Here is a 13,800-nt window from a genome sequence, read left to right as displayed (position 1 = left end):
AAGACTGTGCCTTATTTCTGCATTTCTTATCCTAATGGGATTGGATTTCTTTTAAGGGTAATTCTCACCCTGAGCTACTTACCCCTTGCAAAAGTTGGTTCTGAGATAATTACAACACTCTGGTGATGTTCGTGCTGTGCCACTTACAGTAACAATGGAGTTATGCTGAAAGTATTTGCTGTGGAATTACTCTACTTGCTTCATTTTTCAAGCATATTCTAGGTCTGCATCCCATGTGGCCATTAGAACATTAGTATCACGTCGGGACACCCACCAAGTAAGCACCACCACTGCCCCTGAGCTAGCACCAAGCCTTGCCTATGTGTTGGTGCAAGCTACCTCCACATCTAGAGCTGACATAATTTCATGGACATTCATCATTTACCAAACACACAGAAGACCAACAAAAATGTAAAAGCAGGTGCTTGTAAGAGGGTTGGTTTCAGCTAGTTGTTCAACCATATATTACAAATCCCTAGCAAAAGCTTCATGCCACAGAGACTTGCCTGCAGAAGAATGAGCAGGTAGCTTTCTACCACAGTTGCACACACTGGCGGTATCAGGCCTAGGACATTTGATGACTGCAACATGCCTACATTTGTGCCATAAATCTGCAAGCAAGCAGTGGTGCTTTTGGTACTTACAGTGTGCATTTCTTTCCATGACTTAGGACTCTGGGGAAAAATCCTCTAGAGCTAGAGAAGAAACCAAAACTTTCTTAATCAAGCACTGTTGTACAACAACTCACTCCTAATCAGAATTTTCACCAGGAGAAAATTGCAGCCCATTTCTACCCATTTGCCTTATATATTCTTGCAGATTACAACTCCCTGAACATTAGAACAAGCTAGGCCCAGGAAGACATTCATTCTTAACCTGCTGACCTCCATTCACATGTGCACACTCTGGGTATGTTCTCTGTGATCCATTCTTCTTTTGAAGACGTAAGGGAACTGATGTTAGGCACAAGGAGATGAGCCTGTCAAATCCATGCGTGGCTAGCCTACAGCTGGCCTCTTCTTATACCTAAGTCAGGTTGATGTCTAGAGCACTGGAACCATTAGTGCTGCTGTCCAGGCTGCAAAGTAGGTGCCCATGCCAGCTCTAGGAAAGGGAGTAGCTGCTGTTAGGAAAGACAAGCTGCATGAAAAAGGCTAAAGGAGGAGACACAAGTAGCAAGCTGTCAAGATGTCTACTAGGTAAATGAAAATGCAGATAGCGAGCTTCTTTCATGGCTCTTAATCACCTTTATCATGGTTCAGTAAAGCTGAATTCACAGTTGACCGGAGTCCAAGTCTTGCTTGTCCATGTACCCAAATCATAGCTTATATTTTTAAAGAATGCACAGAGAGGGAAGAGAAAAAAAGTAGTGTACTTAACTTTGTTGAATTCTATGACAATTGACCTTTCCTCAGTAATCAGGAAAAGGAAAGATGGGCATGGTCCGCCTTTGCTCTACAGAGCTGGATGTTTTCATTGCAAAAACATTGGTGTGTTGTGGCCTGTTTTCAGTGTACGTTTCACTGAGCACAGAAAGGATAGTATTTGAGTCATCAAGTCACACACTTGGAGGTTAGAAAGGATAACCATCCAGGTCATCTGTGTAGACATAATGCAGCCTTTCTTGTATGTCTGCATCATGAGCCAGCCTCTAATTACTACATTTTCCACAGGCAATTACCTCACTCACTGTGGAGGTTAGACTGAGATGCAGGGTGGTCTGGGGGTGGAGGGTGGGGGAACATGCCTCAGCATTCTGTAAGGAAGGAAGCTGTTTGCCATAGGAAGTCTTGCTCATTCAGCAATGTAATTCAAACAATGAGTCATGAACAAAGCAGTGCCCTACAGGAAGAAGAAATTTGATGGTGTGGTTAGAGGAAGACTGTTAAAAACCTGTCTTCTACTCCAGATTCTTCCTAATGATGCTAGCAAGTCTCTAGCATCAAGATTTTGGCATATACCAGTTCCTGACATTCCTCAATCTCTGGCTGCCCAGTGCAGCACACACAGGGGTTCATTCCTGCAGTACTAACCAGTCTCGGCGCCCTAGAAATGAGGGAACTCTCCTGGCTCTGTCTGGTCAGGGGTGTGTTTGGTGGTATGAACACAAGGGCCTTCGTAGCCACAATGTCCTTTGTGTTCATCCTGGCTCTTGGCCTGACCCAGTCTGTGGTGTTCAGGAAGCTGCCTCAGCAGCTACTCGGTCCTTCTGTGTGTAGGGTAAGATACTCAATTTCTTTACCAGGTCAAGGAGGGGCAGGGGAGAGGGGGAGTTCAGTTATCAGTTTAGCTACTTCAAATTATCATAAAATGTTAAGGGGTTTGATTTTTCACACTTTCTCCATCTCCACTAGGGACACAAATGGCACTTAAATTATGGCCTCATTATGGCCTCAGCCTTCTTATACCACAAATACCTACTCCTACCATACAGGGTGATTGTGAAGGTAAATCTTAAAGTATGTCTCATATACGATACTCCAGAGAACATCGGGACAAGATTAGGAAAGAAGGCAGTGAAGGAAGAGAATGAAAGAATGTGTTGACCGGCTGTGTCAGATCTTCCTCCTCACCCATTCCATGCATTTTACCTGCCTTGCTCACTATAGGGGAAAAAAAAAAAAAGTCAGCGGCTAGGAAACTAAAGATTGCACCATAACACATGTTCACAGTGGGGCTGGATAAAGGCAGCACTGTCAACCTGGGAATTCCTGCCTTCACTTTGCAAACAAAATAGCTTTTCAGAAGGCATGCATACATTTTCATGCAGATTCAGGGAAGGAGGAAGAGTAGGAACGGAGATATTAACATACTCATATGTTAATAAGAACAAAGATACTGCAACTCACTTCACATCTGTTTGAAGCCTCAGAATTTTCTGGTCTCATGGTATTAAAATTAGAATAGGCTAATTAAGCCACATTGCTCTTTGGCATAATCAAGAGTTTTATTTGCTAGATATTATTTGTGAAATACAATGTATTATGCCAAATTCAGTATCTAAAATAACATTTGAAATACAAAAGTTTTCTCAGGACAAATACTGCAAAATCTCATTGCCTATGTGCATGTCTGTCAGTGTCTCTCACAACTTTGGAGTCCATTCTCTAATTTCAAGCAGAGCTAACTGCAGGGTCAGTCCAAAAACTTCTTTGAGATTCAGTCCCTTATCACAGGCTTCCAGTTTCTCTGACTCTTTCATGCTCTGAAGGGTAATTTTCTCTTCATCCAAAAGGCTGAAAAACCAAGAGTTCTTGGCTATTTCTTCCTACCCATCCACAGACCAGCAGCAGACTCTTCCCCAGTCATCACCGACTAGGAACTTGGAGGAATTTCTTGAGAAAGAAAGAAAAAGAGAAAAATGTTTAAGAACAAGATGCAAATAGGATCAAGGCTTTCTCCTGTATGTCTAGCAAGGAGGAGGATGCAGCAGCAGGTTATCTTTAATGTTAAATTTGAGGAACAATGATATAGAGTAGACAAAGATTCATACTTCAAAGACTGAATTTAGAATCAGATCCAAACTCTTCTGGAGTTCAGTGGGTTAGCTGCTGACAATCTAGTCAGATCAGGAGCTCTTACCCTTCACTGATCCTGAGAATTCACAAACGTTAATTAAATCTGCAGGCTAGATTCAGAATTCAGACTTGTTAGCACATAATATCACGGGTTCAGCCACTGAAATTTTCTACTGCATTCAGTGCCATCAACAAGAATGAAACTAAGCCTCCCTGCCAAACTTTCCCACTTTCAATGCATATAAGCATCACACTCAAAGCGCTCTAAACCTGAGCATGCAGAATACAGGAATCATTTTAGCAGCTCTCAAAATACCAGTGCTTTTGGAGAGAAAGACAGCAACTGTTTTACAGTTCATTGTAACATCCTGGGGTAGGAGATAATGACAAATCTTACAGCCAGATGAAGCTGCAGGAGGGGGATTGAGTAAAATAAAGTACTGCTGGCTGGGCAAACTAAGTCAAGTTTAACAACAAAGTTGTCCTTTGGCCAAAACCTTCCTGTTTACATTTTAAGAAGAGAGCATCTCCTGCAACTCATAGGGTAGCGGGTTTTCTGTGGTGCAGAGACAGCGTAGCAACTACTGATCTCTACAACTATTCTGGCCGAAAGCTGCTATTTCTCCTGGGTTGTCCTCTATTTGACCACTGACTATCCCAACATCCTTCACTTAATAAAGTTAGCCAGGCCAGCTCCCAGAGTAGCTGCATTGGGCTAAGACAGAGCGACTCAACTGAGATTTTAGAAAAAACGACAAGAAGAAAAAAAGATAGACAAAACCCCCAGCAGTAATACAAAATTCAGAATAAAATAAAATGAGCTGCCGATTTAGGGTAGAGTAGCGGAGACCCTGAGGCTGGTGTGGTGCCCTCTCCCAGACACCGGCTGCAATGCAAGGGAAAGGCAGTACCTGGATACAGCCAGCGCGGTCACTGCTGGGCTGCTCTTACTTGGTTTTCCAGTCAAGGCAAGGCTGGGATTCAGTTCCCGACAGAGAACAAGATGTTTTCCACACTTGTTACCTGTTGCGTGGTTTAAAAATAAATATTTAGAAAGTGTCTGGGGGCAGCATGGATGGGATTGTTATTATTTACGGTCAGCAAGTTGTTAAGTTGAGAACAAATATATTTAATCTCAGCCTGTGCTGTTGCAAAATAGGCCCATCCCAATTTAATTTGTGGCTATGATAGTTACATGTGCTGACGTGCGGCTGTATCAATTGTGTGCTAAATTGGATTTGTGTATTATTGCTTTCTAAATTGCATGCCTAGTTCAGCAAAATTGTTCATCAGTTTTCACTGGCTCTATGCTTAATAAGATGCCCCACAATACCTTGCTGCCAGGATATAATACAGCCCATAATTGCCTAGTAAAAAGAAATTACATAAAGCCCTAGTATTATCAACTTATCTAAATCTGCTCATAACAGAACCAATAATTAAATGCTGAGAACATTTCACATACACACACATACATTCACACACCCCTAACAACATAACTCAATCATAGTTACTTTGGTCTTTTTAATGACTGTGTTTTGTATTAATTTTATTTTAACGCGTAGAATGAGATGTGGGAATATTTGGCCATTTAAAATAATTCTGAAGTCATCTGAATAGTAAAGGGAGCATGCCACTGCTTTGATTACACCTCTCAACTCTTTAATAAAGAACGCTGTTGCTGTATGCATCTGAGAACATGCATCCTTACGTTCATGTGTGAACAGGTGTGTGCGTCTACACATCACCAGGGGCCTGGTCAGTGCTTACCATCTTTTATGATGCTCTCTGAAAAAGGCACAAACAGAGCATTCTGCTGTACTTCCATGGGCAGCTTTTTAGTCCTAGTTTGGAGAACTGTTTAAGATACAGATTTAAAAATAGCTAAAATCTCAATTTGCTCAAAGGCACGCCTCTGCAATTGTACTTGAGTAAATAGGACATGGAAATAAATGCCACAGGAAGTTACGGGCAAGAATTTAGGAAATTCTTAAAACAAATTGGATGTTTGTACATGTAAAAAGAATATGCCAAATGACTGCATAATACAACAAGGATTTTGGTAGGAATGTTAAGTCTTTTGCTTTGATTTACAGCAATCTCATTAGAAACCACAATGAAGCCAAATATGTAGCTACCACAGCCAAACTATTTCACATCTAGCATCTCTGATGTTCTTGCACCTTCCCTAGAAGGATCTGGCTCTATCTGCGCTGAGAGACACGACAAAAGGTCGGATGGGCATCTGGTTTGGCATTTCCAATATACCTCTGTATATATAAATATTTTCACATACCAATCTAAGTAACATAGGTGCTAAGTTACATGAACAGCACTTCTGAAGATCTCAGTGGTAATGCCCCATTACTGTATAATACTTTTTATGCAGATGTTACATCTATAGCTCTATATTTATGCAAATTGTGTGCCTAAAATTGAAGTAATAAAGAATGTCTATAATGAGGATCACAGCAGATAAGTGGTGTAAATCATACATACTAACACCACAATTCCTTTCTCTTATAAAACGTGCTGTGAAGAGAAGCAATCTGTGCTATTTAGGATGTGCCTTTAAAGCTCCCTGGCAGGTTTCAGCTCCTGTATTTGTTAGAACAGAGAAGTGAGCTTGATTTGTTTTTAATACCAGTCAGCACTGTAGCCCCATCAGCCTATTAACCTCAGCGCTGCGAGAACTCCAGGGCATCAGCTTCAGCTTGGCACAGCCCTGAATAAGCAGCTCCATGTACTAGGGCCTGCTGCTGGCCTCCCACCAATCTGAAGGGTCTCTGACCTCATTTAAAGTGGAAAAGGCAACAAACTTCCCTGTCCCATCCCAGGGCAGGATCCGGCACTGCCCACTCTGACATTATGCCAGGATACTTTAGTACAGGCCATCAGCAGAGGTGCCAAGAGAGTAGGCTTTCTGGAGCCAGGATAGTTCATTTGTTTCCTTGGTTTATGCAGATAGGTAGTCTATCAGGCTCAACAGAACCCATGACAGAGCCTATGAAAAAGCTTTTGGCTTCATCCAGGCAGGATGCGCCCTTGAGACTGGTGCCTCAGGGCTGCTCTCTGTCTCCAAGGCAGGGCAGTGGCTACCCACTACTTCTGCTGCTGGTTACAGTAATGCTGTACCAGTTACCTGCACCATCTGCCCTTCACGCCACCGTGCTCACACCCCCTCTTCATCCTCACAACCAAACAAGGTCTGCAGCACACAGTCACACTGCAGTTTACAGCCCATCCTGTGGTCATACCTGTGTTGCCTGGGTCTTCCATCATGCCTCTCTGCGGTCTCAGTCCAGCAGTTTGGCCTGGGATATTGGTGTATTCAGTCTTCCACAGCTATGCCAGCAAGGAGGTAAAAACAGAAAAAGCATGGATTATAGCAATGCAACAAGAGAGATATGTGGCTGTCTGCTTCCCAACAAGGGGTGGAAATTGGACTTCTAACATCAAAACAGGATTTCACAGTTGTCTCTCCCTCTGCCGCTATGCTGCAGGGTGTCACACACTGGAGAAGTGTAGGGAGGGAGCTGGTGGGGTTACAGGGCTGACACGCTAACAAGGATTCCAGTAACCCAGGAAGCTCTCCCGCTAGACTGGAGGTGGAACCAGCAGTGAACTCCTGCCCTTCAGAAGGTATGGCTTAATAAACTGAGCTATGAATCAACTCTCAGAAACCAGACTCAAACATATTTCCAATGGGCAATATTATTTTTGCTTTCAAAGCCACACCAGAATGAAAAGCACATTTTCAAATCTCTTCCTGAATGGCAAAGAATCCTCCATTCAAGAGGATAAAAGTTGATAGGAAGCAAACATTTTACTCTGATTTTCAGCTTCTGCCCTGTTAAGGAAGTAGCACGGGCTTTTAGCAGCTCTCTCCCTCCATTTAGCATGCAAAATTTTTCATCTGGTCTACGATGAATCAGGATTCCCCTTCCTCTCCCCCATCTACCTACCCTCACCACTCCGTCTGTGCTTCCTGTGATGATGATGCTGCGGGTGTCCCAGTCCATCACTTCAGCAAAGCAGCAGCAAACAATACGGCTCTCGGGGCTGCAGGTGGTGTTGACGCTTGCAAGTAGCTGGCCATTGACTGTCCACAGATATAGGTAAGATCCAGCACAAGAGATAATAGCACCCTGTAACAAAGCAAGAGGCCATGTTTCAAGATCCTACTCCTCCTCCTCACAGCTCTTAAGTGCTGATTATAAATTACAGGGTTGCTCTGACTTAAATTCTGACCTTTGTTTTGCTTCCAGGCAGATGATTTAAACCAGAGATAGTAGAAAATGACATTGATTTTTTTTCTCATGAAAAATTCTTGCATTTTTGCATCGTAGAAACCCAAACCAACTGTTTCAGATTCAGCAAGATAATGCAGAAACAAGGGGTTTTTTTTCATTTTTTAAACAAAAACTTTTCTTTGTATGTTTCCTTTCTATTTTCCAGAAAACCGAGGCTTTTAGTAAAAAAGCAGACTGACAGACTGTTCTAGCTACTGTCAGGGACAAGGACTGTGCGCAGGCAATGCCTAGCACAGGTTCTGGGCCAGGACTAGTGCTCTTTTAAGCTTTATAAGTAAGTGTTCCCTTAAACAAGGACACGGCGTTCACCTGCTTAGCTGCGAAGCCTTTGGTGATTTCACAATCCTCCTCTGCCCCTCACAGGGAGCTCAATGTCATCGCATTTTTAGACTGTGTTTCGCATTTGACCAATGACCAGCTCCGCGCTCACCGAGCTGCACTTCTGCTGCAGAGAACATCCTTTGCACCTGAAGCTCTCCTCTCCCTTCTGTGCAGGCGTGTATTCTTACACAGACTGCACATAAGGAGCAGGTACACAGGTCATTCCTTAGGGGCAAGGAATACACAGAACCGAGAGCCAGTGCTACAATTTTCAATGATCTTATCAAAAGTGCATTTTGATAAAGTTACCAGCTGAAATTCCACCTGACCTCTCTGCCCTCGATGCCTACTAAGAACCAGCTGAATAGAACACCATCAGCAAAGTCATCTGATTCTGGCAAAGGCCAGTGTGCCCTTAAGTTAACAGTGTACATCTGGTTTCAATCGACTAACACAGCGCTTCACCCCGCCTGATTTGGGACCAGGGCTCTTCACACTGCAGGGCAGAATTCTGAAGATAAAACAAGGATAGTGCATTTGAAGCAGAGTTGCCAATAATTAAAGAGATTAAGTTTCAGCTACCTTATCTGCATGAGAGTACATAATGTCCAGGCATTTGTTAGTGACCTACAGTGTTTTTCAGGTCTAGACCAGGGATTTAAAACTAACTGAAATCATTAGTTAGAGCTAGCTTTTACAATCCTCCTTAGCTTATAAAGTTTTTGGGACAGCCTTTTTATTTTGTGTCTATGTGGTACAAACGCCATGAGGTTTGGATCTATAAATGGAGCTTCTAGATGCTCAAGCAAATACAAAAAACAATAATCACATAAGAACCCTGTGCATCTCTTATTTCACAGAGAAGTATGTGGCTCGGAAATTTGTTTCCTTCAAAACTTTGCTTCAAAACATTCTGAATTTTCCAGGAAAAAAACCTTGTTACCAAACATGTACTTTTGTGTCAATCAAAATATTAAACTTAGCACAATGGAAACATTTTGTTTCTATTTTCATGTTATAATATATAAATATATATAGAAAATTTAAACAAAAACACATTTCAGAGTTAAACATCCTATTCTGCTAACATTAAAAAGAATTTTTTTCATCCACAACATATGGACCCCTTCATCTTTTTTTCCTTGAAGTTTCAGTCATACTTTCCTAAGGCTTTTCCTCTTTTAAATGAACCTTTCTGCAGACTATTGCCCAATCAGTTTAACCATTTGCACTCCAGCAAGCTGGAGACCTGCTCTTGGATCAATCACCAGACTATTCCTGGCACAGACCATCTTGGTTTTGGACAGCTCCAGAAGAGGAGCTGCCATCTAACAAGGCTACTGCTGCTGGTGGGCTGGTACATCAAAAGGCAAGGACTCCATCCTCCTGGGGTCTCCAGCCCATGGTCTGTGCCAGTCCACTCACTCATTTCTGAATGCACGGCATTGCTTCATAAGGGACCACCAGCATATTCTGAACTGGCCTGCTGAAGCCACCAGCCATTTTATACTAACCAGGACCCTTGGGGCTGGGAGCTGAGCTGGCACTGAACAGACTACTTAATTCCCACCCTCAGTTGCTAACCATCAGACTGCATGGTTAATAAAGCTCTGATATGAGATGACTACTTTTGCACAAACTAAGCAGAGAATGTCTGCCTAGTTTCTTACTGCTATGAACTCAATTTTGTACAAGCTTAGTACAAGCTCTGGTACTAGATCCAACCTTGAATTGTCTGAGCAGCTGGCATTCTGCTCTATTATATTAACAGAGACAGAAAATACAAACACGCAAGCAACATTTTTGGGAAGTAGAAGGTTAGAAAAAAAATCTTATCCAGAGTGTTTACAGTAAAATCCAATATAGAATATTTTCCTATCAACACACATGCAATTCTGGCCAGGCACAGACCACAACAGACTTATGTCTACTGCTATCAAGACACCTCCCCCCGCCCCGGCCCTGCACCTGAGAGTAGAAGGGAAAGTAAAGCCAACATAGTCACTGCAAAGGTGTAAGGAAGTTGCCACTTGAGGCAGCAGACTGAGACCTAACATGTCTCAGCTGACGTTGCTCTGCTGCATGAATATCAGAAGAAATTAATGAAATAATGGAGGCAATATGGTTATGGGTGAGCCAAATCCAGGAGCTACTAGGGTAATACTTCATCCTTCGTAAACCAGAAGTTGTTTAATCCTGCTATCTACCCATCCAAAGATGCTTCTACTTAGCTACTCAGTCTAAGATGTTGCTTTTAGTGCTTGCCTCTCATCATTAAGAACACTATTAGCAATCTCTGTAGAAAGAAAAAAAAAAAATCAATGTATCAGACTCTCAGGATGTTTTTATGTTAGGAAGAGCACCCATTAAATTATCATGAAATGTTCATGGATACATCAGAAGAAAGATGATAAATTAAGATCTTACTGTTGAATTGTTGATGGCGACAGAACAGAGGCTTGCCTCGTGGGCAGGAAGCTGGTTTATGTACGTCAGCTGGTTTAGGTCCCAGATGATGCAGGTTCTGTCATCGGATCCACTCACAAAGATGCTGTAGGTCACAGACGCAGCAAGGCAGGTCACTGCCTGAGTGTGCCCATACAAAGCCTGGTGGGGAACAAGCAACCAATAAACTACAACAGACAGTGGCTGATTTACTGGGGAACCACAGTCCTACTGTCATTTGCTTAGTAAGAACAAGCAACCTAGTCATTCTTTGGACAACTGAAAAAGGTATGAAGGGGGAAATCCCACAGAATCTTACAGAAGCATCCTTGTCATCAACTTGTGGTTGAGGAAAGTTGAGTCTCCAAGAGATTAAATGAACTGCCCCAAGCTGCATAGTAACTCAGGGCCCTTGGCATACATTTTAGACTCTATGACAGTGCTTTGTGCTCAGCAACAAAACATTTTTCACTCCAGTCCATGTAGTTTTAAGTACATTTTATGCTTGGAAATTACTATTTCTCAATATCTAAAAAAAAAATTTGAAACAAAACTGATCAGGATGTATTTCAGTGACCTTCCCCAGTCTTTTCTTCCTGTTTCTTGAACAAGTACTAATATTTTTCCAGTTTTAGTTAAGAAGAAAAACTGCATTTCCGGATAACTTTTGCATAAAGCCATATATGAATTCCTTTCTCTTTCATCATTATCCAACATACTTTTTTTGTTGTTGTTTTGTAGGAGTTCCAAGCTTAATTTAGCCTTCAACAGGTTCATAAAAAAACCCTGCACTTTAGGCAATTTAATAGCACAGATAGAAATCAGGGATAGAAGTATGCTGATGACAACTCTTTAATGCAGCATTCTCAAATGGCAGCAGTATACATTTCTGCTGCATAACCACCAATGACAGTAAAGCCTGTAGGGCAACAGAGAAAAAGTCCTTCACAGCTTTCCTAAAAACCCTTTCAGGGCTCAATTTTTAGTTGCCTTACTGTGAAAAATCAGACCCACCAGTTTTAATGCTGGTTTTAACAGTTATTCCCTGCTGGCTTTCTCTACACGACATAATTAGCACATCTTCAGGGTCTATCTCAGTTCAGCATGGAGCAGGAGAGCCACATGTCCCAGATGATTTTTGCAAATGCATCTTATACTCTTTTCCAGCGTGTGACTGTGAGACTGAACTCTTGCTGGCTAACATGTGCTGCCACTTGCCAAGGTTACTAGGACAACAGTTTTCAAACATTAATCCGACTGGAGAAGAAGCTGAGCTGCAGCAGGCTATCTACTACTGAAGGTGACCTGCCACTGCAAGGGATGAATTTCAGCTTGTGATTTATTCCATTCACAAGAACTGTTGACTGAAGATACTGGCACAAAATGGGGTGTCCAGCAGTGGTTTTCAGAGGTCAGAAACACTCAACTAAGCACAGAAAAGGAAGCTCAGCAATAGCTTTGGACTGGCTGTAGAAGAGTCTCTTTACAAAGGACTGGGCATAACCCAGTGCCTGTGCTCAAGGACTGTACAAGACCTCTGCAAAAAGGGCTGGGAGAAGGCAGATTCAAGGGCTCCAAATTTCCTCCCCTTCCTCCAAAGCATGAAATGAAACATACCCACTGTGACAGTATTCAAACTGCCAAGTCAAGCCAAGCTAAGCTCCTGCACAAGTGTTAATAAAATCCTTTTTTTTAACCCAGAAAGATCCTATTTGACAGTGAAGTGCTTTAAATACAAGCTGAATGTGGAAGAGAGGGCTAGACCTGAGCCCAGTTATAATCTCAGCTTCAATCCACCAGTGTCTTAATGCATATTCATATAAAAATTGTCTTCTCATTATTGCTCTGCAAAGACTGACAGGTTTTCTCTTAATGGGACATGTCCTGAAGCATATCTGCAGAAAGAACTGTGAGGCCTGTCTTCAGAGTAAATTCACAAATGTCAAGAGGCAAAAAAGATGACCAGTTTCACTGCGGGAATGCTTAGTCCATGAAAACTTAAACCAAGATTGACCGTCCAACTTAACTGGCTGACATGGACACAGACACTTCACAGCTACACTTAATGCCTCCCCAAGAAGTCTGCGTGGCAGACAGCACAGCTCACCCGGATGCTTCTCCCAGTCTAGTGTTTCCTGTGGCCCAGAAATTCTGGAGGCTGGATTGCATGGATCTCTCTGCTCATGAACACTAAGGGAACTGGCAAATTGAATAGATCAATACTGAGGCTATTATGCTCAATCTTTAGTGTTCCACAAAACTGTGGAAGCAGCCCCTGCAAAAAAGGGAAAGCGACTTTTTCTGCTGAAATATAGTTTCTGTACTTTACTACATTCCAAACCAGAATGTGTCAGTCCCATGAGACAGCTGGTAAGTGAATAGCATCCACTTTATAGCACATCAGCTTTACTTAAGCAAAGCTCACTCTCTCAGGAAAGATGATACAATTTTTTTTGTTCAGCAGAAAAAGCACCTACCGTGAAGCAGTGAATTACATGAAAGCAGCAAGTAATTCACTGGAAGACATTTAGAACCATAGTTTACATTTACATCTATGCCAGACAGTCATAAAAAAAAAAAAAAGCCTCTGCTAGCAAAGAGAAGGAAAAAATACAGAATTTGTCATTGCATGATCTCATGCTACTTTGTGGACTTTGGGTAATACCAGATTAATCACAGTAGAACACATCAGCAAATGATTTTAGGTTGTTAAAGAAAAAGGCACTGTATTGGAGATAAAAGACAGCCTCTTCAAACAGTTGCCTGAAACTCAAACTGCCCCCTGACTGGTATCATTTTGATGTTGATGAAGATTACCACTTATGCTTTTCTCTACTACTATTTCTTCCATTTCTATGTCCATGCCCTGGCTTGGAATAATAACCAGCCAGACTACAAGGTCATCACTGAAGATCTTGTATCATATTTCTGGCTTCTTCTCAAGCAGGAATCATAAACCTCAGAAGAGGGACTGCTCTAAACACGGGTTCCCCACTAACTTCAACACACAAGAATTTCAGATAAATGAAGATCTAAATACTACTCTAGCATTCCAATAGACATTGAAATTTTCACATCATTTAATGACAAACAGAATATGTTTTGGCTCAGGGTATGGAAAGCACTAAAATATTGTCTGACTATCCCTCCAGAACAAATGAACAGAAGCAGCTTCTAATACTTGGAGATCTTGCTGATCAGCG

General features: G+C 42.1%; 1 protein-coding gene across 1 annotated transcript in view; it reads right to left on the bottom strand.

Moving 5' to 3' along the window:
• Positions 1-3,077: 3,077 nt before the first annotated feature.
• Positions 3,078-13,800, bottom strand: part of WDFY4 (WDFY family member 4) — a 153,321-nt gene continuing 142,598 nt past the window's right edge. Inside the window, exons 59-63 of the mRNA XM_035897359.1 lie at positions 10,580-10,759; positions 7,484-7,666; positions 6,776-6,863; positions 4,430-4,541; positions 3,078-3,335 (exon numbers count right to left, since the gene is read on the bottom strand). Of these exons, the coding sequence (XP_035753252.1) occupies positions 3,269-3,335; positions 4,430-4,541; positions 6,776-6,863; positions 7,484-7,666; positions 10,580-10,759 (630 nt within the window). The 3' untranslated portion in view covers positions 3,078-3,268. The remainder of the gene's footprint in view (positions 3,336-4,429; positions 4,542-6,775; positions 6,864-7,483; positions 7,667-10,579; positions 10,760-13,800) is intronic.

The sequence above is a fragment of the Egretta garzetta genome, unplaced genomic scaffold (genome assembly GCF_000687185.1).
Source record: "Egretta garzetta isolate BGI_Z169 unplaced genomic scaffold, ASM68718v1 scaffold56, whole genome shotgun sequence".
In the NCBI taxonomy this organism is placed as follows: Eukaryota; Metazoa; Chordata; class Aves; order Pelecaniformes; family Ardeidae; genus Egretta; species Egretta garzetta.
This window is presented reverse-complemented; position numbering and strand designations above follow the sequence as displayed.